The sequence below is a fragment of the Delphinapterus leucas genome, chromosome X, assembly GCF_059928025.1.
Source record: "Delphinapterus leucas isolate spDelLeu-1000000601 "Yukka" chromosome X, BTC_Dleu_Yukka2, whole genome shotgun sequence".
NCBI classification, from domain to species: Eukaryota; Metazoa; Chordata; class Mammalia; order Artiodactyla; family Monodontidae; genus Delphinapterus; species Delphinapterus leucas.
The window spans coordinates 81,488,160-81,514,324 of NC_143150.1; the positions used below are offsets into that span (position 1 = coordinate 81,488,160).

At 40.5% G+C, this 26,165-nt stretch overlaps 1 protein-coding gene across 7 annotated transcripts in view; it reads right to left on the reverse strand.

Annotated features, from left to right (window-relative positions):
* Positions 1-26,165, reverse strand: part of LOC111170904 (elongator complex protein 1-like) — a 38,003-nt gene that overhangs the window by 10,154 nt on the left and 1,684 nt on the right. For 4 of the 7 annotated variants that reach the window (XM_089904473.1, XM_089904475.1, XM_089904476.1 and 1 more), the window contains exons 2-9: positions 22,757-22,919; positions 21,805-21,964; positions 20,043-20,124; positions 19,298-19,378; positions 15,928-16,013; positions 13,265-13,361; positions 11,674-11,797; positions 10,605-10,698 (exon numbers count right to left, since the gene is read on the reverse strand). In XM_089904473.1, coding sequence (XP_089760599.1) covers positions 11,781-11,797; positions 13,265-13,361; positions 15,928-16,013; positions 19,298-19,378; positions 20,043-20,124; positions 21,805-21,957 — 516 coding nt within the window. In that variant the 5' untranslated portion in view covers positions 21,958-21,964; positions 22,757-22,919 and the 3' untranslated portion in view covers positions 10,605-10,698; positions 11,674-11,780. The other 3 variants (XM_089904478.1, XM_089904477.1, XM_089904474.1) reach the window with 3 other exon arrangements.

Here is a 26,165-nt window from a genome sequence, read left to right on the forward strand (position 1 = left end):
GGCAAGCCAGAAGGGAGTGGCAGGACATATTTAAAGTGATGAAAGGGAAAACCCTACAACCAAGATTACTCTACCCAGCAAGGATTTCTTTCATATTTGACGGAGAAATTAAAACCTTTACAGACAAGCAAAAGCTAAGAGAATTCAGCACCACCAAACCAGCTTTACAACAAATGCTAAAGGAACTTCTCTGGGCAGGAAACACAAGAGAAGGAAAAGACCTACAATGACAAACCCAAAACAATCAAGAAAATGGGAATAGGAACATACATATCGATAATTACCTTAAATGTAAATGGACTAAATGCTCTCACCAAAAGACACAGACTGGCTGAATGGATACAAAAACAAGACCAGTATATATGCTGTCTACAAGAGACCACTTCAGACCTAGGGACACATACAGACTGAAAGCGAGGGGATGGAAAAAGATATTCCATGCAAATGGAAATCAAAAGAAAGCTGGAGTAGCAATTCTCATATCAGACAAAATAGACTTTAAAACAAAGACTATTACAAGGGGCAAAGAAGGACACTACCTAATGATCAAGGGATCGATCCAAGAAGAAGATATAACAATTGTAAATATTCATGCACCCAACATAGGAGAACCTCAATACATAAGGCAGATACTAACAGCCATAAAAGGGGAAATCGACAGTAACACGATCATAGTAGGGGACTTTAACACCCCACTTTCACCAGTGGAAAGAACATCCAAAATGAAAATCAATAAGGAAACACAAGCTTTAAATGACGCATTAAACAAGCGGGACTTAATTGATATTTATTGGACATTCCATCTAAAAACAACAGATTACACTTTCTTGTCAACTCCTCATGGAACATTCTCCAGGAGAGATCATATGTTGTGTCACAAAACAAGCCTTGGTAAATTTAAGAAAACTGAAATTGTATCAAGTATCTTTTCCGACCACAACGCCATGAGACTAGATATCGATTACAGGAAAAGACCTGTAAGAAATGCAAACACAGGGAGGCGAAACAACACACTACTTAATAACCAAGAGATCACTGAAGAAATCAAAGTGGAAATCAAAAAATACCTAGAAACAAATGACAATGAAAGCAAAACGACCCCAAACCTATGGGATGCAGCAAAAGCACTTCTAAGAGGGAAGATTATAGCACTACAATCCTACCTTAAGAAACAAGAAACATCTCAAACAAACAACGTAACTTTACACCTAAAGCAATTAGAGAGAGAAGAATAAAAAAAACCCAAAGTTTGCAGAAGGAAAGAAATCATAAAGATCAGATCAGAAATAAATGAAAAAAAATGAAGAAAACGATAGCAAAGATCAATGAAACTAAAAGCTGATTCTTTGAAAAGATAAACAAAATTGATAAAACGTTAGCCAGACTCATCAAGAAAAAAAGGGAGAAGACTCAAATCAATAGAATTGGAAATGAAAAAGGAGAAGTAACAACTGACACTGCAGAAATACAAAAGAGCATGAGATTACTACAAGCAACTCTATGCCAATAAAATGGACAACCTGGAAGAAATGGACAAATTCTTAGAAATGCACAACCTGCCAAGACTGAATCACGAAGAAATAGAAAATATGAACAGACCAATCACAAGCACTGAAATTGAAACTGTGATTTAGAATCTTCCAACAAACAAAAGCCTAGGACCAGATGGCTTCACAGGCAAATTCTATCAAACATTTAGAGAAGAGCTAACACCTATCCTTCTCAAACTCTTCCAAAATACAGCAGAGGGAGGAACACTCCCAAATTCCTTCTACGAGGCCACCATCACCTTGATACCAAAACCAGACAAGGATGTCACAAAGAAAGAAAACTACAGGCCAATATCACTGATGAACATAGATGCAAAAATCCTCAACAAAATACTAGCAAACAGAATCCAACAACACATTAAAAGGATCATACACCATGATCAAGTGGGGTTTATTCCAGGAATGCAAGGATTCTTCAATATATGCAAATCTATCAATGTGATAAACCATATTAACAAATTGAAGGAGAAAAACCATATGATCATCTCAATAGATGCAGAGAAAGCTTTTGACAAAACTCAACACCCATTTATGACAAAAACCCTCCAGAAAGTAGGCATAGAGGGAACTTTCCTCAACATGATAAACACCATATATGACAAGCCCACAGCAAACATCATCCTCAATGGTGAAAAACTGAAAGCATTTCCACTAAGACCAGGAACAAGACAAGGTTGCCCACTCTCACCACTCTTATTCAACATAGTTTTGGAAGTTTTAGCCACAGCAATCAGAGAAGAAAAGGAAATAAAAGGAATCCAAATCGGAAAAGAAGAAGTAAACCTGTCACTGTTTGCAGATGACGTGATACTCTACATAGAGAATCCTAAAGATGCTACCAGAAAACTACTAGAGCTAATCAATGAATTTGGTAAAGTAGCAGGATACAAAATTAATGTGCAGAAATCTCTGGCATTCCTATATACTAACGAAGAAAAATCTGAAAGTGAAACCAAGAAAACACTCCCATTTACCATTGCAACAAAAAGAATAAAATATCTAGGAATAAACCTACCTAAGGAGACAAAAGACCTGTATGCAGAAAATTATAAGACACTGATGAAAGAAATTAAAGATGATACAAATAGATAGAGATATACCATTTCTTGGATTGGAAGAATCAACATTGTGAAAATGACTCTACTACCCAAAGCAATCTATACATTCAATGCAATCCCTATCAAAATACCACTGGCATTTTTCACAGAACTAGAACAAAAAATTTCGCAATTTGTATGGAAACACAAAAGACCCCGAATAGCCAAAGCAATCTTGAGAACGAAAAAAGGAGCTGGAGGAATCAGGCACCCTGACTTCAGACTATACTACAAAGCTACAGTAACCAAGACAGTATGGTACTGGCACAGAAACAGAAAGATAGATCAATGGAACAGGATAGAAAGCCCAGATATAAACCCACGCACATATGGACACCTTATCTTTGATAAAGGGGGCAGGAATGTACCGTGGAGAAAGGACAGCCTCTTCAATAAGTGGTGCTGGGAAAACTGGACAGGTACATGGAAAAGTATGAGAGTAGATCACTCCCTAACACCATACACAAAAATAAGCTCAAAATGGATTAAAGACCTAAATGTAAGGCCAGAAACTATCAAACTCTTAGAGGAAAACATAGGCAGAACACTCTATGACATAAATCACAGAAAGATCCTTTCTGACCCACCTCCTAGAGTAATGGAAATAAAAACAAAAATAAACAAATGGGACCTAATGAAACTTCAAAGCTTTTGCACAGCAAAGGAAACCATAAACAAGACCAAAAGACAACCCTCAGAATGGGAGAAAATATTTGCAAATGAAGCAACTGACAAAGGATTAATCTCCAAAATTTACAAGCAGCTCATGCAGCTCAATAACAAAAAAACAAACCACCCAATCCAAAAATGGGCAGAAGACCTAAATAGACATTTCTCCAAAGAAGATACACAGACTGCCAACAAACACGTGAAAGAATGCTCAACATCATTAATCATTAGAGAAATGCAAATCAAAACTACAATGAGAAATCATCTCACACCAGTCAGGATGGCCATCATCAAAAAATCTAGAAACAATAAATGCTGGAGAGGGTGTGGAGAAAAGGGAACACTCCTGCACTGCTGGTGGGAATGTGAATCGCTTCAACCACTATGGACAACAGTACGGAGGTCCTTTCAAAAACTAAAAATAGAACTGCCATACGACCCAGCAATCCCACTGCTGGGCATATACCCTGAGAAAACCATAATTCAAGAAGAGTCATGTACCACAATGTTCATTGCAGCTGTATTTACAATAGCCAGGACAGAAATGGAAGCAACCTAAGTGTCCATCGACAGATGAATGGATAGAGAAGATGTGGCACATATATACAATGGACTATTACTCAGCCATAAAAAGGAACGAAATTGTGTTATACGTAGTGAGGTGGATGGACCTAGAGTCTGTCATACAGAGTGAAGTAAGTCATAAAGAGAAAAGCAAGTACCGAATGCTAACACATATATATGTAATCTAAAAAAAATGATCATGAAGAACCTAGGGGCAGGACGGGAATAAAGATGCAGACCTACTAGCAAATGGACTTGAGGACACGGGGAGGCGGAATGGTAAGCTGAGACAAAGTGAGAGAGTTGCGTGTACATATATACAGTACCAAATGTAAAATCAGTAGCTAGTGGGAAGCAGTCGCACAGAACAGGGAGATCAGCTCGGTGCTTTGTGACCACCTAGATGGGTGGGATAGGGAGGGTGGGAGGGACGGAGACGCAAGAGGGAAGAGATATGGGGATATATGTATATGTATAGCTGGTTCACTTTGTTATAAAGTGGAAAGTTAAAAAAAAAAAAAAGACCATGGGCTCATTAAACAGAACAGAATCAAATTCTGGATTCTCACAGAAATGGACTTATAATTAATAATTTGGCTTCTGGGTCATTTTACAATGCCTATAATGTACCTGAGGTATTCAATTATATACAACTGTTCATACTATCGTTTCCATAGGAAAATGCATTCTGATTTCCAACCTGAGAGCCTCGAAACACAGCAGCCAAAAGTTCTGCACTGTAGGATGAGACAAACTAGAGACTGCATTAGGTCAGCCGCACATTAACAATGTACGTATCCTCATCTGTGTAGGCAAATGCACTGTGATCTATCATCTGCATCTCCATCTTTCCCACGGGATATTCCCTGTTGAAAATCCCCCCCAGGGATGGTGGGGGAATGGGTTCTAAGTCAGTTTAAGACTTATGCTCCATTGCCACCCATCAGCATATATGACATTCAGATATATAGGTAACTGACTTCCCCAACCAGGCTGAAAAACCAGGGCCCAGGTGTTGTATCTACTTCTTGTTCCACTGAGCAACAGGCACAGGATAAGATAATAACAGTTGGCTGAATTTAGGACTAAATGCTGGCTGCTTCTGTGCCCAGAGTTCCAAGGCAACTAAGAACAACCTACGTGTATCTCTTGTCCTGATGAGGTGTTCTCAGAGAAATGTTAAATCCATTTCCACCCACAGCTCCCAGTTTCACTGTAGAGTCTACACTTGGACTATCACCTAGGGGGAAAAAAATGCAAATACTATCATAGTAAGCTACAAACATTTTTCCTGATACCACGGATATGGGGTCCTGCATTTAATGGGTTCTAGAAGGTAATCCACTTTACAAATAAAGCAATCTAGAAAATAACCACATCTCAACCTCTTTCTTAAATTTCTGCCTACCTTTCAGGCTGAGAATTCAAACCTTATTTGAAAACAAGCCTACCACTGCCATGCGCCAGTATAACTTACGACACAACCATAGAATTCACAAATTACAGGTTCTCCAAGTACATCAGGAAAGCAACTAGAAACTGCGAGCAACGGGACTGTGGAAGGACAACTAGATTAGACGCTAAAACACCTAAGTAGAGGTCCTTGTCCTTTCTTGCTCAAGCAGACTGCAAACCCTCTGGCATTCTGTTTCCTCATCTATAAAACAGAAAAACTCCACCTCTGACATAGCTCCTAGGAAAGCTGTGAGATCAACTGAAAATATGTGCAATGGCAATGAAAACTGTAAAACATGTTAAGGATGTAATGAGATACTACGTTCTTTCTAGGATTGAGAATTATTCTTAAATAACTAACCCTTCAAGTTCAACAAAGCAAAAAGAATTGTTCTTATTAGCCAGAGTAGGATTGAAGCCCCCCACACAAACACACAAAAAACCCTACAAGTCAATTAAACATCACAGTAATAATGATATTGATTATAAACTTCAAAATTTTTCGAAGCCCTAGAGCCAACGCAACACCAAACTATAGTTTGCTTTTGTGTAGGAGAGATTTGATTCAGAACATCCTGATAACAGTTTTTGAACATACCACATTTATAAACAAAAATCTGGTTACTGGCATTTAGGACAGCGAGGTCGTTACTCTTTTTAGGGTGTGTGGAGAACATGATTTGAGCTACAGGGTGTGGGAGCAGCAGTCGGTAGGTGCACATGGGAGGTGGAACCACACTGCCGGAAGACTGTCACCAATACCCTGTCTGCATGAGAGAGAGAAAGAGGATTAGACACATGGATGTTCAATTTGTAAAACAAGGCAACTGAACAGCACAGTACCACTAACTAATAATGGTGGGAGAAAATATACAGCGATTCTTAAAAGTAATTGTTTTTATCATGAATAAGCTTAAATACAGTGTAGAGGAGGAAAGTTAGTGTCAGAGCTCTGTCTATATCTGGCTACTGTCACCTCCAGGCCTATAGCAGTCCATCACGGGGCTTGGAGTTTCAGGTGCCAGGGACTACGGCAAGCAGGCCAAAAGGTCAGAGTTCTAGCTTTAAACCTGGGTCTGCAACCAAGCCAGAATAAACCAAAATCCTTAAAGCACTTCCCTGTACATGGATCTGGTAATAAGGCATATGTGCTTAAGTCCTCTATACAGAACATATGATTGTAAAATCAGTATTATGATCACTACATAGAACATAAATTAGCACACCAACTCACATTACAATCTTAGAAGCAAGTTTTCCTTTATGTCATCAGCAATAAATAAACTGTCTATTCAGGAAAGACTGACTTTCCCTAGTTTCTTTCCCCTCACTAAACAAAAACCCTCAACCTAATTAAAAAACACCAATCCAATCCGAGTACTAGGCAGATGTCTGTGACTTGAACTGAAGATACTGGAAAGGTACATAATTAGCAAGCATTATATCAAAAAAAGCAACACAATGGAGTGGTGTGAGAGTCAATGGAACGCTATGTCAGGGCACAAAGACAAGGCTGACACACCAATGCCACAAGCCTACTGTTGTCTTCCTCTCCACCCAGGGTCAGAAATGTCAATGTCTTCAAAGCCCAGACAAGTAAATATGTAAAGGCCATGGTTGTAATAGAAAAGGGAGTTGAGGGATGTGGGGGGGAAGAGGAGAGACTATGGTCCTCAGGGGAGTACACGCCTCACCTAAGGGTGTTCCCATCCAATCGAAACCAAAACAAGTAAAAACAAACCAAACAACCAGAATAATCAATCAAATAAAAATCCTGCACTGTTTAAGTCAAACTACCACATCTGCAGGCTCCTGGCTCAGGCCCCTTGCAGGCCCATGGACACACTTTTCAGCTCCTTACTTCCATCAACAACAGCCACATTTGCCATGTCACTTAAATTATCTCCTGAGCTCCGGTCAGTCGTCCGGTGCCAGTCATAGCAGAGGTAATGTCAGCCTTGACAGAGAACATACAGCCGGTATGGGGTCACTGGGCCCCACATCAGGGACACAATCTCGCTCTTCCCACAGGTGCCGAAGGGCAGGCTTTGCTTGAGATACCAGTGATAGTTTCCAACAGTCCAGAGCTGAACTGCAGGGGAAAATGAAAAGGAGGCCATCAGAGGCAGGGGCCAGAGGACCAGACTTCGTACCACTTGCTAGAGGGGGATGAGGACACCCTTTTCTTTTTCAAATGACCCTTTCTGCTCAGCCTCTTCATTAAGATAATAATATTAACAATAATTGTTAAAGTATAGTTTTTCATGAGGACAAAATATTAAGCATCAACAAGGTCAGAAGCACACGTGTTCATTTCTGCCTCTACCTTCAAACTTCATGATCATGATGATGGAAGGCTCCTACCATAGGACAGTGCTTTAGTGAGTTGTTTTTTTTTCCATAAAGACTTAGAAAGAAGAAAACTTGGCAATTAGATTAAAAGTATTAAAACACCCAATCCAAGAGCACTAGACTAGCATCACTATGTTGTATTACGCTTAAGATGCTTATTATTTTCTTCCAGGTGTTTTGCATGCAGTTATGTCCAAGGGAGATCAGCATGCAGTTACCCTTAAAAGAACAAGACCAAAACCTGTAGAGTGCAGGAAACAGAAAGAAGTTGGTCAAAGAGTACAAACCTTCAGTTACAAGTTCCAGAGATCTAATGTATAGCGTGGTGACTACAGTTAACAATACTGTATTGTATACTTGAAAGTTGCTACAAGAGTAGATTTAAAATGTTCTCACCGGGCTTCCCTGGTGGTGCAATGGTTAAGAATCCGCCTGCCAATGCAGGGGACATGGGTTCGAGCCCTGGTCCGGGAAGATCCCACATGCCACGGAGCAACTAAGCCCGTGTGCCACAACTACCGAGCCTGTGCTCTAGAGCCCAAAAGCCACAACTACTGAGCCCGCGTGCCACAACTACCAAAGCCCGCGTGCCTAGAGCCCGTGCTCCACAACAAGAGAAGCCACTGCAATGAGAAGCCCACGCACGGCAAGGAAGAATAGCCCCCGCTCGCCGCAACTAGAGAAAGCCCACACGCAACAACGAAGACCCAACGCAGCCAAAATAAAGTTCTCACCATAACAACAAAAATGGTAATTATGTGAAGTGAAGGATGAGTTAATCAACCTTACTGTGGCAAACATTTCACAGTATATGCATGTATCAAATCATCACATTGTACCTCCTGAATGTACACGTTGCATGTCAATTATATCTCAATAAACCTGGAAAAAAAAGACCTAATCATGTCAAAGCCAACCTTTGTTAAACAGGTGACACACATAAATGAAGATTTTAATTATATTAAGGAATTTCTTTTCTTTAAACATCTCCCTGATCACTAATTCTTAACTCAGCAATCACAGCAAATCCAACCTAGTTCTAGAACAAGGCTACTACAATACTTTGACCTAGCTTTGGGTTAAGTTAGACTACATGCTCATGCTCTGTGAGGACAGATGTTGTGGCTGTTCTTGCAGCAACACTTTTATCCTGAGCACATCACAGGGCCAGCCATTAACACCTGGTTAGTCAGTGGTTCTCAACTCTGGCTACACATTAAAAAAATCACCTGGGGACTTTCCTGGTGGCGCAGTGGTTAAGAATCTGCCTGCCAATTCAGGGGACATGGGTTCGAGCCCTGGTCTGGGAAGATCCCACATGTCGCGGAGCAACTAAGCCTGTGCGCCACAACTACTGAGCCTGTGCTCTAGAGCCTGCGAGCCACAACTACTGAAGCCCGTGCGCCTAAAGCCCGTGCTCCACAAGAGAAGCCACCTCAATGAGAAGCCTGCGCACCACAACGAAGAGTAGCCCTCGCTCGCCGCAACTAGAGACAGTCCGCACACAGCAACGAAGACCCAACGCAGCCAAAAATAAATAAATAAATAAAATTATAAATAAATAAATAAATGTCAGTGTTTACAAAAAAAGAAAATCACTTGGAAGCTTTTTTTTTTTTAATTAATACTGATGTATAGTCCCCATTATAATGCACTGAGAGCAACTCTGAGATAAGACATGGATAGCATTTTTTTTTTCTAAAGTTGCAGCCAGGGTTGAGAACTATTGTGTTGAATGAATAAATGAATGAATGAGCTTCTTAATAACATTTCAGTTAGTTCTATTGATTAAAACGTTTGAAAGCCACTCAGAAAATAATCAAGCAAATGAAAAGATTTATGAAAAAAATGTTCAGTGCACTATTGATGACAGTGAAAAATTACAAAACTTTAAACGTCTAACAACATAAGATTTAATAAACTGTAGCATAAATGAATATACAGCAAGTTAAAATGATACAGATAGATATCTGAAATGGAAATAGTTTGTGACACACTGTAAAAGCAAGTTACAAAACTGCAGGTATCATACCTACATATTTAACAAAAATGAGATCACAGCTATACTGAGATGTATACATAAAATTGGGAAGACAAGAAAATTTAAATAGTGATTATTACTGAGTGACAGAATTACGGAAGAACTTTTTTTCTTCCCATCTTTATTTTCTAATGCTTTCACATGTTACATATACACTGAAAAATACTTATTTACAATTTGATTTACCATTTAAAAGCTTACTTACAGAAGATTCTTACTTATATCTAATCTCATTTCTCTTTCACTTCCACAGTATTCCTTTGGCTAGCATTTTGATTTGCTACACTGGTACCATCCATGAAGAGAAAGCACTGATGACTTGTGATGGTTAATTTACATGTCAACTTGGCTAGGCTATGGTGTCTAGTTGTTTGGTCAAACACCAGTCTAGATGTTGCTGGGAAGGAATTCTGCAGATGTGATTAACCTTTATAATCGGGTGACTTTAAGTACAGCAGACTATCCTCCATAATGTGGATAGATCTCATCCAAAGAGTTTATAGAGCCTTAAGAGCAAAAACTAAGGCTTCCCAGAGAAAAAGGAATTTTGTCTCAAGACTGTAACACAGAATATTGTCCGAGTTTCCAGACTGTGGGCCTGTCCCACAGATTTTGGACTCAAGATTGCAACATCAACTCTTCACTGAATTTCCAACCAGCCAGCTTACCCTGATTCTATTTCTCTAGATACCCTGCCTGATACATGACTGAAATCCCTCCCATCAAAACTAACCACTCCCTCATCTCTACCTACCCCCCTCAGTTATCTTTGATTCCATTATAGGACTAAGTGAAAGGGATAAAGGAAACTCCACGGCCTACTACTTTCAATTACATTTTATGGGGCAGAAGGCTGAGATACTAGAGCTGTCTTACCATAGGTTTTTAGAGTGGAATTTTCTTCCCTCTGAAGGTCTTCCAGCCATACTGCAAGCACGGTGGAATCTGCATTCCAGAGAAGGTCATTAACCTAGTAGGGAAAAAAGACCTGTCACTGGCCTTTACGTATTTACTTCAAAATCTTTATGATAGCTAAATTCCCTGCTCTCACAAGTCAAATAATCCCACACTTGAGTTGATCCCTAGCTGTAAATTACTAACCTATGGAGTTATTAAACAAATCTCTGTCATCATATGTAGAGGACTTCAAAAAAATGCATTATGTTTAAATACTTAACCAAATGAAGGTGACATTTTTAGACAATCAGGGAAATTTGAATATGGACGAGGTATTAGGTAATATTAAGGAATTATTACTAATTTTATAAGGTGTGATAATGGAATTGTGCTTATATAAAGAAAAATGTTCTCAACTGTTAGAGAAATGAATATTGAAAATATGATTTTTAAAATTGAAACCCTAGGAAATTTTTACAAAGAGTGTGTGTGTGTGTGTGTGTGTGTGTGTGTGTGTGTGTGTGTGTGTGTGTATGCGCCAGAGAGTGAAGAATAGATGAAAATAATTTTGCAAAATGCTGGTATATATCTGTTGAAAGTAAGTAATAGGTACATGGGAGTTCATTAAGCTCTTCTCTCAACTTTTAATACATTTAAATTTTTACACAATTAAAAATTACCATGATTTGTTTCTGCTCCAGCAAAGATCCAAATGGTACACAACCTCCTTAAGGTTTAAATGTTAAAAATGACAAGTATCTTTATCACTGGAAGAATTATGCTTTTCTCAAAATGAACAATAAAAACTGACATTTTTATTTCCTTTCTGTGTTTTATCTAGGGTGAGGAAGGAATGCTATTTCTTCCCTGCAAAATCTCCTTAATAAAAACAATTTGGTGTGTAAAAAAAAATTCAGTCATAGGAAGCCACTATTTTTATTACTGTCTACTCTGGGGCTTCTATTTACATAGCCATATCAAATACAAATCTTCTCTATAGCTGTGGAAAGTCCTCTAAATGTGATGGTAAAACAACTCAGGCACCTACCTTAACCTCAACTTTGAGGAAAGGAAGTGTAAAATGTCCATGGAGAAGTCCATTTTTCTCAAAAAACACAACATCCTGCTGATTGGGTTTGTCTTGCATAGATGCAATCAAACTGCCTGAGGGCCTTAAAGCAAACCCAGAGTGTTAGAGCACCCAAAAGCTCATCCAGCTGGCTAAGAACAAGATGAAATTCAGAGAAACAATTCTTTCAGCAAAAACAAAAAGCCTCCATCCAAGGAAGTTTTAAATCCCATGTTTCCTGGCAAGCAGTCACCCTAGTGTGGGACTGTATCTGCCCAGAGGACATAGTGCCTTTTCCTGATTTGCACAAGGGCTCTATCTGCCCACAAAGACTCACAGATTTAGACTGCACTTGGGTGACTTTTTAAAAGAACCAATAAATTATTTAAACCATTCCCAGTATAATGTCCTATAAAACCATGAACTATTTCTTCAATTATATGACTTCAGCAACTCAGGTAGGTATTTTTAAAGACTTCTCAATCTACTGAAAACACCTTGATCGCCCCATATTGTTTATATTTGTCTCTAGTTTTAATTCAAATACATTTCTCTCTTTGCTCTGTCATCCAATTGCCACTCAAATATTGGTGGGAAACAGATGTCTAAAACCTAGAGACCTAGGTTTTGCCTGTAACAGATGCTACTGAGGCAGGAAATATTTCTTCTATCTATAACCAGGACAGCCATATATCACAAGCAGGTTGTGACCTGCACAATGGTACTAGGCCAACAGGTGAATCGGGCCCAAATCCAGCCCGCGTGTTCCTCAGCAAACAGGTCCCCTTAGTGTGGGAGTTTGTGCAGAGAAAGGAAGCCCTTTCCTAATTTTCACCAAAGCTCTGCTGCCCCACAGAAATTCACAGACTGCAACTTTCCTTCTAAGCACCACTTTCTGTTTTACACAGTGGCTTCATGTAGGCCCTGCCTATAACCTACAAAACGTGTGGGCCTTGGAATGATGAGGTCTGTGAAGCTCAGAATCTACTATTCAAACCACATTCAGACTTCACGGAACTAAAAAAGAAAGATACAGGCATACAGCCAAATGAGAAAAAGTAATTATCTCTTTGTGTTTTATAAACACCTACATTCAATAGGTACCACCACTCCCACCCTAGTACCAAGAAATTCTCTGGGAAGAAGTTACAAGGTTTCTTCTCCCACTCACTTCCGAGCCAGAGCAGGTCCCACTCCTGCCACAGGCTCACTGGCTGACTGTAAAGCAAACTCCCGACCCCACACTCTGAACTTTCGAGCCCCTGTGTAGTAGATAGAGGGAGAAAAACAACAATGGCAAAACTTAAAGCATTGTGATAAATGTTGTCAAGTCCGAACTTCCAAACACCTTCCTTATTAATAAAAACTGTCATGGTTTCACAAAGCCAATTAGATGAATCTTGTTAAAAATTCGTATCCAACAGGTAGGAGGCTGGGCCAAATAGCCTCAAAGAACTCTTCTGATTCTTAGCTCTATATTCATTTAACACCTAAACCAGCACATCGTTACCTCATGGGTGTAATGAAAGAAAACCCTCAAAGCAAAAGGAAGAAAAATTTATTTCCATACCTGTCTCTGGGCAAACGACACTCATAGCAAAAAACGCTCCATCACCACGCCAGGTAACTTGTGGTCTATGGTCATCCCAGGGCAAAGCAGACTCGTGCTAAAGAGAGGAAAAAACACAAATGTTACTGGGGGCCTTAAATGGCCCAGAACCAAACAAGCCTCAGGCTATTAAAGTTAAACCTTTTATATAAGGTTTAAGCTATCTAGAAATCGAGTTTCACAGAATCCTCAGGTACCCTTCCAGAAGGGCCCTTAGACCCAGAAATCGAGAGAAAAGAACTTAACAAAGCAAAACAAAATCTTTCTCTGGGCATTAAAAAGTGGCCTCCAAGCATAGCAATGGGGAAAAAGAGCTACAGATCTAGATATTAAAAATAACGAGCTGAGGGCTTCCCTGGTGGCGCAGCGGTTGCGAGTCCGCCTGCCGATGCAGGGGACACGGGTTCGTGCCCCGGTCAGGGAAGATCCCATGTGCCGCGGAGCAGCTAGGCCCGTGAGCCATGGCCGCTGAGCCTGCACGTCCGGAGCCTGTGCTCCGCAAACGGGAGAAGCCACAACAGTGAGAGGTCCACGTACCGCAAAAAATAAATAAATAAAATAACGAGCTGAGGAATCTATCAGGTAACTATACAAGGAAATTTATGTTTGTCTAAATTTAAGCGGGTAGAGTTTCATTCACTGAGTAAACTTCACAACGCTGCACAGAAGAGTTAAGAAGATGAGAGGAAGGTGGGCAGGGAAGAGCCAGAGGAGATAAAGCCAGCAGCAGTGATGAAAACACGGACAAGCTCCGCATTCTGCAGCACAGAAAGAAGAAAGGTTTCCAGTGCCACTTGCACCTCCGTCCCGAAAGCCTTGAAGACAGAAGCCAATTCTGTGGGGTTGGGGACAAATGACCACCTGAACATCCATCATCACATTACAGTGATAGGCTAAGTCGGAATGGTGCTAGTGCCACAAGCTGCACAGTAGGGAATACACAGCAGCCTAACAAGATTTATTCTCAATGAAATCGCCCTGTGGTATACACAAACTTCCTCTAGTGAAGGGTTAGGAGACAATATGAGTTACACGGAATGTAGCCAGAAATAAAGTAAGGATGGGAAATGTAACGGCAGTCAGTATATGATTTCATCTATCCTAGAAGGTCAGCTCAGGGAAATTTCCACATATAATATAGACAAAATGCTTCCATTTGCTCTGGCCCGCATCTGGGGATTATCCTCAATTCCTCTCTCTCTCTCTTACCCTACATCTGATCTATTATCAATAAATCCTGTAGCTCTATCTTCAAAATGTATCCAGAAAGAAGGAAAACATAGTTTCATCCAGGAAGGGAAATCAGAAAAAGAAAGACTAATATATACATATGTAGGAAAAGTATAAAAACATGCATGTGAATGATCAACAGTGAATGCAGGGCAGCAGCTCCTTCTGGGGAGGAAGGGGAAGGGTATCAGGAAGGGATACAGAGTGTTTCATTTCTGTCTGTGATGACTTATTTTTTAAAATGAATATTGGTGATAATTATTCTCTATGTGAAAAAAAGAATAACAAAACAACTTGGCAATAGAAAGGAAAAAAGGATCTTTCTAGGATGACTCATTCCCTAAGGTCTCTAAACAGCTTCAGTTTTACTAGAGCAGAAGAGATCTGTCCATTAACACCCTTTACCTGTGAAACAGAGCAGGACCCTATGGTCCCTCCTCACCCCATGTCCTCAGCCTGCCTTTTTTTTTTTTTTTTTTTTTTTTTTTTGCTGTACGCGGCCCTCTCACCGTTGTGGCCTCTCCCGTTGCGGAGCACAGGCTCCAGATGCGCAGGACCAGCGGCCATGGCCCACGGACCTAGCAGCTCCACGGCATGTGGGATCCTCCCGGACCGGGGCACGAACCCATGTCCCCTGCATCGGCAGGCGGACTCCCAACCACTGCGCCACCAGGGAAGCCCTCAGCCTGCCTTTTGTCTGCAGAAAACCTTTAGCCAAACAATAAGTTTAATCAGAGAAGTGAGAAAATGCAGAAACAAAGGAAAACAGTCCAACATGACTACATAATAATAGTTTAGTCATTAAGCACAGTCAAGGACTTTTTTAGTTCCTCCTCAAGGGGTATAGATAATATTCTGAGCCATATCCTTTGAACTGTCTTATAGATACTGAAACCCCCACTGGGTGGAAGAAGTTAACTACATGATGACCAGACTGTGGCCATGACATAAGCTGCCACAAATCCAAGAATTGGCCTCAAAGAAATGGGAACAAGCCGACCCTGGAAGTAAAGACTAACTGTACTTAATAATCAAGATGATGCTGGTCAGACCACCACATCACCAATTTCAAGATGACTCTCAGAGCTGCCTGTACTGTTTCTGCATATAGCCCCCTCCCTCGGCCTATAAAAGCTCTTGCCCACTGGTTGTCAGGGAGCGGAGTCGGCCTTTGCACAAAAATCCGCCCCCAACACTCCCACCCCCCGGTTGCTGGCATCCAGCGGAATAAAGCAAACTTTCCTTTCCACCAACCTTGCCTCTTTATTGGCTTTAGAGCGGCGAGCAGCCGGACCCCACTTTTGGTAACACCTGGACACCTAAGAGCTCCTGGTGTGTAAGCAGAACTTCTATTTGTTCCAAAGAAGGTTCTTTATCCATCATACCAAGCTTACCATTTGCAGCTGAAAGGCGGCTTGCCTGCCTCCTGATCCATGAAACTGCGTCTCCTTCCTGCCCCAGCCAACAGTGATGAACTTGCCTAGAGAACAATTGAGTGAGAATATGCAAGACAACCAATAAGCTAAATAAAATAAAAGCAGTTTCATAGCTATTCTTCATGAAGTTGGGTCCTCTGAGACCTCTCAATAAATTGACCAGCAGTCAATATTTTAGAAACCTATGTTCCATATTATATGCTGAAGTGATTTTGAAGACGTTGAAATGCCCTTAGTTTGGAAAGAGCTCTACTGCCATCGTATATAAATTCCCTTGATGACAGTCAGCAATCCATCCCCACTTTACAAGGAGAACGAAACATGAAGAATCTATGCAATACGTCCACAGATAACAAAACATAAAACTCAAGAAGACAAGAGCTGGGAACAAAATTCCGATTGTAAGTGTTCAATCCACTAAATGTATCCAACCTCCCTGCTAGTGTTGGAGGAGACCACGATTATGGAATTCAACCACTCACAGAGACAGAGACCTAGACCCCCTAGTGACAGAGGCCAAAATTAGAACACAGGGCTTCTGCCTTCCAGGCTGGGCTTCTTTCTAAATTATAATGCTGATCTTACCTGAAATATAAAGTCAGAGTTGCTTGAAATAATGCAGCCTTCTGTTGCTGAAGGTAGGACTTAACATCCACCTATAAGAGGTACTACAGAGATGCCCCTGAAAGCATTGGCCAGATCCAGGACCCAATATTTCCCTCCTATAACTGATGCTGATTCTGACGATGCAGGGCTGTTTATAATTCCTATAAATTATGGGTCAGCATGACCATTTCCTGTCTGCTCTGCTTGGGCACATCCAAGTATTGTAGTACCCCAAAGCATACCTTGCTGCTGTATACAAACAGTAGCGCCTATCCTGGTGCAGACCCCTGGGCTTCTACCCGAAAGTTTCCACAGAGAGATAAAGGGTCAAGGAGCAAAGCAAGACAACTTTTCCAGTGGGATCAGATAATAAGTGGTGGAGTCACAGCAGGAATCAGTAAACTACAGCCTGCATCTGCTTTTACAAATAAACTTGTATTGGAACACACTTCTTTATGTACTGTCTTTTGAGTGTTTTCATACTACATCAGCAAAGTTGAGTGGCTGCGGCTTCCCTGGTGGCGCAGTGGTTGAGAGTCCGCCTGCCGACGCAGGGGACACGGGTTCGTGCCCCGGTCCGGGAAGATCCCACATGCCGCGGAGCGGCTAGGCCCGTGAGCCATGGCCGCTGAGCCTGCGCGTCCGGAGCCTGTGCTCCGCAACGGGAGAGACCACGAGAGTGAGAGGCCCGCGTACGGCGCAAAAAAAAAAAAAAAAAAAATGTTGAGTAGCTGCAACACAGACCATATGGCCTGAAAGCGGAAAACAGTTACTATCCAGTTCTTTACAGAACAAGTTTGTCGACACCCCGGTTAGAAGGAAAATATCTATTCACCACTCCACAGAGTGACTTTTTGTACTGACAAATACATTTCTGAGACCTAAGACCCTGACTTGGACTCCCCCTCCTTTGATTTACTCTATTAGACTTCTTATGGAAAAGTCAGTGGAATGAGCCAGGTCCAGGGCACTTTCCCATGCAAAGATGTGTTGGTTACTACCTCTATGACTACCCTCAAAGCTGGATGCCCCAGAGTCCCACTCTGGGCCCTAGATCCAGCACCATACCTGCTCCCTGAGCAAGCACATCTAATCCCAAGACTATAAAGATTCCCCACATGCCAATGACACCCAGTCCACAGCTCTGGCCTCTCCTGAGCTTCAGCCCCTTCTACTCACCTGCTTTACTTGGTGATCCCATACGGCCCTTAAACAAATCCAAAAAGGAACTCATCACCCACCCTTTACAGACCAGCACTTCCCCCACCTTCCCTCTCAGATATTGACATCTTTATTACCACCACCTGAGCTTCTGGCTAGAGTTCTACTAAACTTTCTTCTTCACCTTACATACCCAAAGCCTATTTATTTCACTTTCTAAACTGGTACTTCTCAAACTAGCTAGGGCAGGAGGGGAACCATGCACATATATTCAAAAAAAGTTTCCCATAATTCCAAAAAATGTACTCCTATCCTCATTGAGAATCAAAATTTTCCTGCATTTTTCCCTTTTCTAGTCCCACACCCACCTTCTTTATCTCTCACCTGGATTCCTGTAGCAACCTCCTACCAGACAACCCTGTCTCGTCTCTTCCCTCTCCACCAATCAATCAATCTTGCATCATCAGAACCTTTAATGACTGATCTCCTATAACTTAATGTCCAAATTCCCTATCAAACTTAATCAAAATCCCTCCCCTTTATTTCATTCCACATCCATGTCCTGTCACTAGGTAATGCTGAAGTACTCATAGTTGCCTGAATAGGCCATGCTGTGTCAAAGGCTTCTATGAAACATCCCTGCCTTGGAATGAACTAATTCACTTGCTTGGACCACCCCCCCACCCTCAACCCTCATTTACCCAACACCAAATCGGCCAAAACTCAGCTCAAGTCGGCCTCTTCTGGGAAGTCTTCCGTCCCCATTACTCCCTTTCTCTCCTTATGCTACCCTAACACCTGCACATCCTGTTACTATTGACTCCTTAAGGGAAAAGATGAATTAGCCACAGCACCAAACACACTGCTGGGTTCATACTACCTACTCAAACATTATTTCTGAACAAACAAATTATTTTTGAATTAATAAATGAGTAGCACCTTTCTAAATGATTTCTTACTTAGTAGAACGAGAAGTCATGAGGTTAGACCTCAGCAAAAGTTAAAATACCATCTCCCCTATCCTTCTCCTCAATCAGGCCAGCTACCTGGTGCCCTCAAGTTGGCCAGAGCTTCTTATACTCAATAAGCATCTCCCCTTCAATAGTTCCACAGCCTAATGCCCATATCACCTCAGCTAGATCTTAGCAAGAAAACAATATGATGGTTCCCATGAAAATTCAGGTCTAATCAGCAGGAACAAAAATCAGCTCTCTATCCTGCCTCTCTTGTCTTCTCCCCAAAACTGTACCTCAGAAATGCTCTCCTTATTCTAGCTAGTACAGTCCTTTCCATTAAACACCCCGGCTAAGCCTGTCCTGGGGTTTGGGCAACAACTACCCAGGTGATTCTAAGCACAGATCCCTATTCCCCAAGTTATTGACCAAGCCAACTCTGAGACTTGGAGAGGCACCAGAGGTATGCCTTTTAAAATCTGGAATGAACTAAAGGAACTGGGCTATCAGACAGTGAATTAAGTAGGGGTTTAAGTTCTTTGGGTTTATGACGTGCCTATTAGTGTGCAAGACAAGTCACAAAATGTTTCAAACAAAGCTATACTTACTTTCACCAAAATCATCCTGGTGGATTTGCTGTTCCATGATTGGTTCAAACTCTTTTGTCACCATAATTAGGGTCTGTTGACCTTGGAGGAGCACAAACAAGAATGATTTTGTTCTCATTTAGCAAATCTGCCATTCCGTAAGTATCTACAGCACTGGAAGCTACTGAGCTGGAGTGGAGGAGCTTATAGTCAAAACAGGGAAGACAGAATTTATTCAAAATGTTCTGACTCTCATTTTTATAAAGAAGTTTTGACTGGGTACGTCACCTAGTGCTTATTCTCAGCTATTTATGTATGTCAAGCTAACATTAAAGTCCACATAGCCCTCCTCCACTAACTTCAACGATTTAGTCAGCAAGATATCTCTTCAAATGTATACCTCATCAGGGTGCTAGTTTGCAGAAACTCATCTGGAATGAAAAGACTTAAGGGAAAAAAATTGGACTGGGAGAGCAGTTCTTAGAATCAGTTTATTTTATGTAGCAACTCTTCCTCTTAGAGTAGATTAAATATTGCTGACATTTTAAACCATAACTATGGACCTTAGCAGCAACTTTTAAAAACAATATATTAAGAAGTAAAACTTAACTCAAAACCACCACATTCCCTATAGATTATCATGCTGGTATCCTTGTTCCAAGAAATGTTTTTTTTTGAAACCTAAGCACCCTAAAACTTAAGCCTGTGAGATATTAGGAGTCATGTTTTATAAAAGTCAAGAATTAGGGACCAGTGACATGCTTACCTGTGGCAAGAAGCACCAGTTCTTGGTCAGGACTCCAACTCATGACAGAGATACCACTGGCTACACTCCCGACACATTCCAGCTGAGAGAGACATTTCAAAATGTTAAGGGAGATATGAAAATATAAGCGTCTCAGTAAATATTTACTATGACCTTAATCAAAACAATTAACAAAACACACAAAGGTGAAATTATTCAGTGAACACTTATTCAGTAACAGGTATTAAAAGACCAGGCATGATACAGACCATAGGGACTGGAGGTGACTACGGCCACTCCATTCCTCCCGTTAAGGAGCTAAAAGAGAGATAAAAGATGCCTCTACAGCAGGGTTAGGGATGTAACCGAGGTCTCTGGGAATTAAGTGGGGGCCCAGAGCAGAGACTGACAAACGGCCCCAGAGAGTCCAGGAAAGCTTCTCTGAGGAGGTGCTTTGAAAGGGTAGGAATAGGGCTAGAAGGAAGAGACTGGGGGGGAAATGTGCAGTTAAAAAGAGCAGTTAAAAATCAGCTGCAACTAGAGCATAAGGTATATATACACACAGGAATGATGAGGGTGGGAGGTGAGGCTAAAAAGGAATTTGGGGAACAGATAGTGAAAGGTCTTATAAGGCACAATAAGGAACATGGATTCTGTCTTGCAGACACTGTGATGCCACAAACATGGAGGATCAGCACCATCTGGTGGAGACCAATGGATTGGAGGAGCTCAGTAATTAGGAAAAAGTTCTACAAAATGTTTTGAAAGTAAAAGCATACCTTTTAAATGTGAGAAATACTAATTAAGTTATACTTGATGGCTTTGATATTTATCACCATGAACTGAGAACAAGATTTATTGTTTGACTAAATGGAACCGTTAAAAGCAAAGGTGCCAGAGTTAGACTGCCAGGGTTTAAATCCCACCTGATAACTGTTTGACCTTGGCCTAGTCATTTAAGCCCTCTGTGCCTCAATTTCCTCTTCTGAAGAATGGAAAAACAACAATCTACCTCATAAGGTTGTAGTGAAGATTAAGTACAATTTTGCGTGAAAAACACTTGAAAAAGTGCCTGGCGCATTGTAAACATTTAATAAATGTCAGCTGCTATTATTGTCCTATGATTAGTAATATGACTTGTGATACATCCATGTTAAAGAGATCACAACTAAGGGAGTAATCAACAAAGTTTAAAAAGCTGTCAAGAAGGTGAGGATAGAAATCCAGAAACTCAGCCTTATGCTAAGTAGAGAAGGAGGCAAATGGTTGAAATCTATCTTCTCTGGTAGTCACAAGATGTGCACATAATGATAGCATTATCACCTTAGCACCTGTAGTTCAGGGACTCTTAAAGTTAGCCATCAAGGAGAGGCTTACTCAGCATTCATAAAAGAAAACATAAGCCATATAAACACTTCAAAGACTTCATAAATCGAGAAATAAAGGTTACAACTCAGGATCAGATTCTAGTAAGAGATGAGCTATACCATACAAGAATGGCCAGGTTTGAGTTTTTGTTAAGTTCTTATTTGGAATGTTCTGATTGTTCTAATTAATAAATGCACTAGACAAAACTGACTTTTAGAAGAATCCTGAAATATAGCTAAAGCCATGCCAACAATTTTCTGTAAAGAATTATATAATGCAAAGACTTTAACTTGCAAAATGCTTAAATATTATGGCTCCTGACATTTTAAACTTCTACGAAAAACTAGTGACATGAAACAAAAAAAGGCATTTGAGGATGCCTAAGATTTCCTCCTCACTGGTCTCTTCCACTTACCTGGTGTGTGTTGAGATTGCAAAGTAGGACATCTCCAGAGGCTGTGGCCACACACACAGACTCGTGATCCAGCAACTCCTGAATACCAACAGTGCAGCCACTTCCATCCTCTGGGAGAAAGCCTTCTGCCACCAAAGGAGTGTCATTTTTCATTTTTCACCTTTCACCAAAACAAACAAATATGCAAATTAAGTCAATCTACTTTCAAAAACAATTCACAACACTTCCAGAAATACTTTTTAATGTTTCTTTTATAATATAAAAGCTTTCTAAAATGTTTTCTCCTAGATTAAAACCCAAACTTTCATTTGAGAAATATCACAACACTACCACCTTTAACACAAAACACAGTTAATATGACCTTTGTGGCACACAAACATAAAAGCCTGGTATCTTTGAAAATATCCAATAAAACATGAAGCTGATAACTATGATTTCCTAAAATGGACACGGTATGGGGAAAGGGGACTAATAATGTAATCACCTAAAATACATTAGTAGCAAAATATAATTAAGGAAAGATATCAGAATCAACCTAAAGAGCTTTTAAATATACATACGCTCAAGCTCCAGAAGTGAAGATTCTGATTTAGTTGGCATGAGATGGTGACTTGAAACAGTTTAAAAAGCCCTACAGGAAATTTTCATCTGCATTCCCACTTAAGAACTGTTAATAGATAGTATTTACATGGTAGAAAGGGTAAAAAGTAGGGCGCCCCCACAAAATACAATGTCAGAGTTTTGCCAACGTAGATTAAAACAGAAGCAGACTAAAAGATAGGGTACTAGTTAAGTTATGCCTAATATGACATCAGTATAAAGCGAAGGGAGTATTCATTTGGCGGACATAAATTCAGAAAGATTTAAAGGACATAGTATTTGGGGAAGCAAGTTTGGAAAAAGACAAGTCAAGAGTCATGCCAAGTGCTAGCATCCTCCAACAGTAACTTACCTCTCTTGTGACAGGGTCTACTTCTATCAGTCCATGTTCTGAGCCAAGGAGCACTGTGTCTTGTTCAGTTCGGAGAGAGAAGCACTGAGGTTTCCTTGGAGCCTGAATATCCCTGAACTCCAAGCTCCGAAATAACTTTAGATTTCTCATGATGAAGCGACTCCTGAAAGAAAAGTACAAATATCTCTCTTTTTAAACATCTTTATTGGAGTATAATTGCTTTACAATGGTGTGTCATTTTCTGCTTTATAACAAAGTAAATCAGTTATAAATATACATATGTTCCCATATCTCTTCCCTCTTGCATCTCCCTCCCTCCCACCCTCCCTATCCCACCCCTCTAGGTGGTCACAAAACACCGAGTTGATCTTCCTGTGCTATGCGGCTGCTTCCCACTAGCTATTTTACGTTTGGTAGTGTATATACGTCCATGCCACTCTCTCACTTTGTCACAGCTTACCCTTCTCCCTCCCCATATCCTCAAGTCCATTCTCTAGTAGGTCTGTGTCTTTATTCCCGTCTTACCCCTAGGTTCTTCATGACCTTTTTTTTTTCTTAGATTCCATATATATGTGTTAACATACGGTATTTGTTTTTCTCTTTCTGACTTACTTCACTTTGTATGACAGACTCTAGGTCCATCCACCTCACTACAGATATCTCAATTTTGTTTCTTTTTATGGCTGAGTAATATTCCATTGTATATATGTGGCAAATATATACAAATATCTCTGGATGAAGCTTTTATTTCTCTGAGAAATAGAAACAGCTTAGTAGCGATAAATGACACTCCAATATAAGCAAAATGATTCAGGGAGCAGAGAAGTTAGAATAACCAAGAAAAAAAAGGAAAAAAAATGATCTGATCTGAACCCACACAGAGATGAGTGGTAGCAACATAGTCAATTGTGTAAATCTATGGTCTACAAATTGAGGCCGTGAAATCTATTTTACGGTCTCACTCTTTGAAAGAGGCAAGATTCTCAACTTCAGAGTTTTCTCTTCAAAAAAGATTTAAGATCAGTTATTCTGCAGGAAAGTTGAGAAGAATGCAATGAATGAGAAAACATTTTATTTTTGCACGAGGATGTTTGCATAACTTGACAGATTTACAAAATAATATAAAAATCCACATATATATCCTGGCAGTTGAAGAAAATAAAATTACTTTAATACCACCAACTACATTTATTTATATTCTGGCTCTATATCTTCATTAAAAAATTAAAATTGAAATCAAACATAGAAATAAAGAAAAGCATTTATGGGACCTCCCCGGTGGCGCAGTGGTTAAGACTCTGCACTCCCAATGCAGGGAGCCCGGGTTCGATCCCTGGTCAGGGAACTAGATCCCACATGCATGCTGCAAGGAAGGGTTTGCATGCTGCAACTAAGGAGCCCGCCTGCTGCAACTAAGTAGCCCGAGTGCCACAACTAAGACCCAGCACAACCAAATAAATAAATAAATAAATATTTGTTTTTAAAAAAAGAAAAGAAAAGCTTTTATTGCTCTCAGGGAGAAAAGAAGACACTATGAAATTACAACAGTATACTTCAAAATGATGACCAACAAGTCGAGGAGCTTGATAACCAGATATAACTACTTCACATTACTCCACTTTCCCGGCCTGATTTTCACCAGGGCAATAGAAAAGCTGAGAAAAGAACGATCAATAGGAAATCTACTTTGGTCTGGCAAAATCAGACTTGTTTTAACGTATAAATTATCTAAGAGGGAAAGAAAAAAGTTAACGTGCTGTATATTTATATCCAGACCCCTTTAAGGTTTATACTATAATTGGAAGTCCCTAACTTATGGTAGGGGTGACAATTACACAGTCCACACTGGCCTTCTTGTCACCTTAATCCAAGGTGAATTCTCTCATCTTGCATTTCATACTTATGACAATGAAAGTATAAACATGAGTTAACCCTTATACTACATAGCAGATAAAATGTTAAGTGTAGTATGAGTGAGACAACATAAAATGTGGGTTAAGAGGAAGGCAAGCCCACACATGGTGGAAGCGAGGAAGAGAATCAAGGCAAACAATGGTCTTGTAAGCTTTCATGACATTTATATTCAAGAACTTCTAGAAATTATTCGAACCTGTATTACACCATGAAGACTTTTTATTTAGATCTAATTCTATATAGAAAGCTTGGGTTTTTGAAAGCATATAAAAATTACATTATCTTTCATCTTGAAACAGCATAAAGATGACCACTGACATAGATCTGAGAGGATGGGTAGATTTGAGATGAGAGGATGTCTGACTAGAGGGGAGTAAACACGGGACAGAGTAGCAAGAGATGAAAACAGGCGACAGAAGACCAGGTGTATTTCATCCTGGTTTAACTGATAATAATTATGCTGTTATTGTTGCCACGATCAGAGCATCAAAATGTCTCCCTGTGAACTTGGATTCTATTCACCAACAATCTGTGGAGCCCTGGGGTCCGTGGACCCCAGCATAAGAATTTGGAAGGCAAAGGCAGAAGGAGCTGAGGAGGACTCCCTTTTTCCTGTTACCTTGCTGTTTCAGTCAATATCGCCCCAGCAATGGGCCTTCATCCTTCCAGGGGCCCTTGGTCCCAGCCTCTAGCACTCCCATGACCAGCATGATAACAAGCACCCCAGAGGTACCAGCACTAACCAGGCAGGTGCTCCCCTCCAGGTGCCTGAAATCTAGCAACATGGAGCTCCTCCTCTGAATTCCAGAGTTATCAACACCAGCTTTATAATGCCTCTCCTCCAAGGTTAGGTCATGATAACCCCAATGGCTTCCCTTGTTTTGATCCTCAGACCCAGCTAAGTGTTGTAACTTCTTCCATCAGTTTACTTTTCTAGTTACTTCACTGCTCCCTTTTGCTCTTTGTTCCTCCAGCAGCTATTTAACCAATTCTTCGTTTTAAATTCTGTTGAAATATTGTGTGGTTTCTGCTTTCCTGACTGGACCCTGACTGACAAACATATCAAACAACCTGAGTTCTCAAATCACTGAGCTTTCAAAATCCCCCGCCAAGTGTAATAGGGAGGAACCTTTTGTATTCCATTACAAGTTAATCACTAAAGGGATGCAGCCTATAAGCTTAAATTATACATAATCACCCAACTCTCAGAACCCTGACTCCCAGGTAATGAGCATTAAGCTAAAATACTTTTGTTTAGCTCACAAGAAACATCCTGACCAGGCCCACCTGTGAATGACTGCAGGGAGGAAGAAATTAACACATAACCCTCTGGAGGCTGATGGGAACCAGGAAATGTTTGACTTTACTCCCTCCACTTTTAGTATAAAAGAAGCCTGAATTCTAACTCAGGCAAGATGGTTCTTTGGGGGCACGAGCCCACCATCTTGGTTTGCTGGTTTTCCGAATAAAGTCCTTATTCCTTGCCCCAGCAACT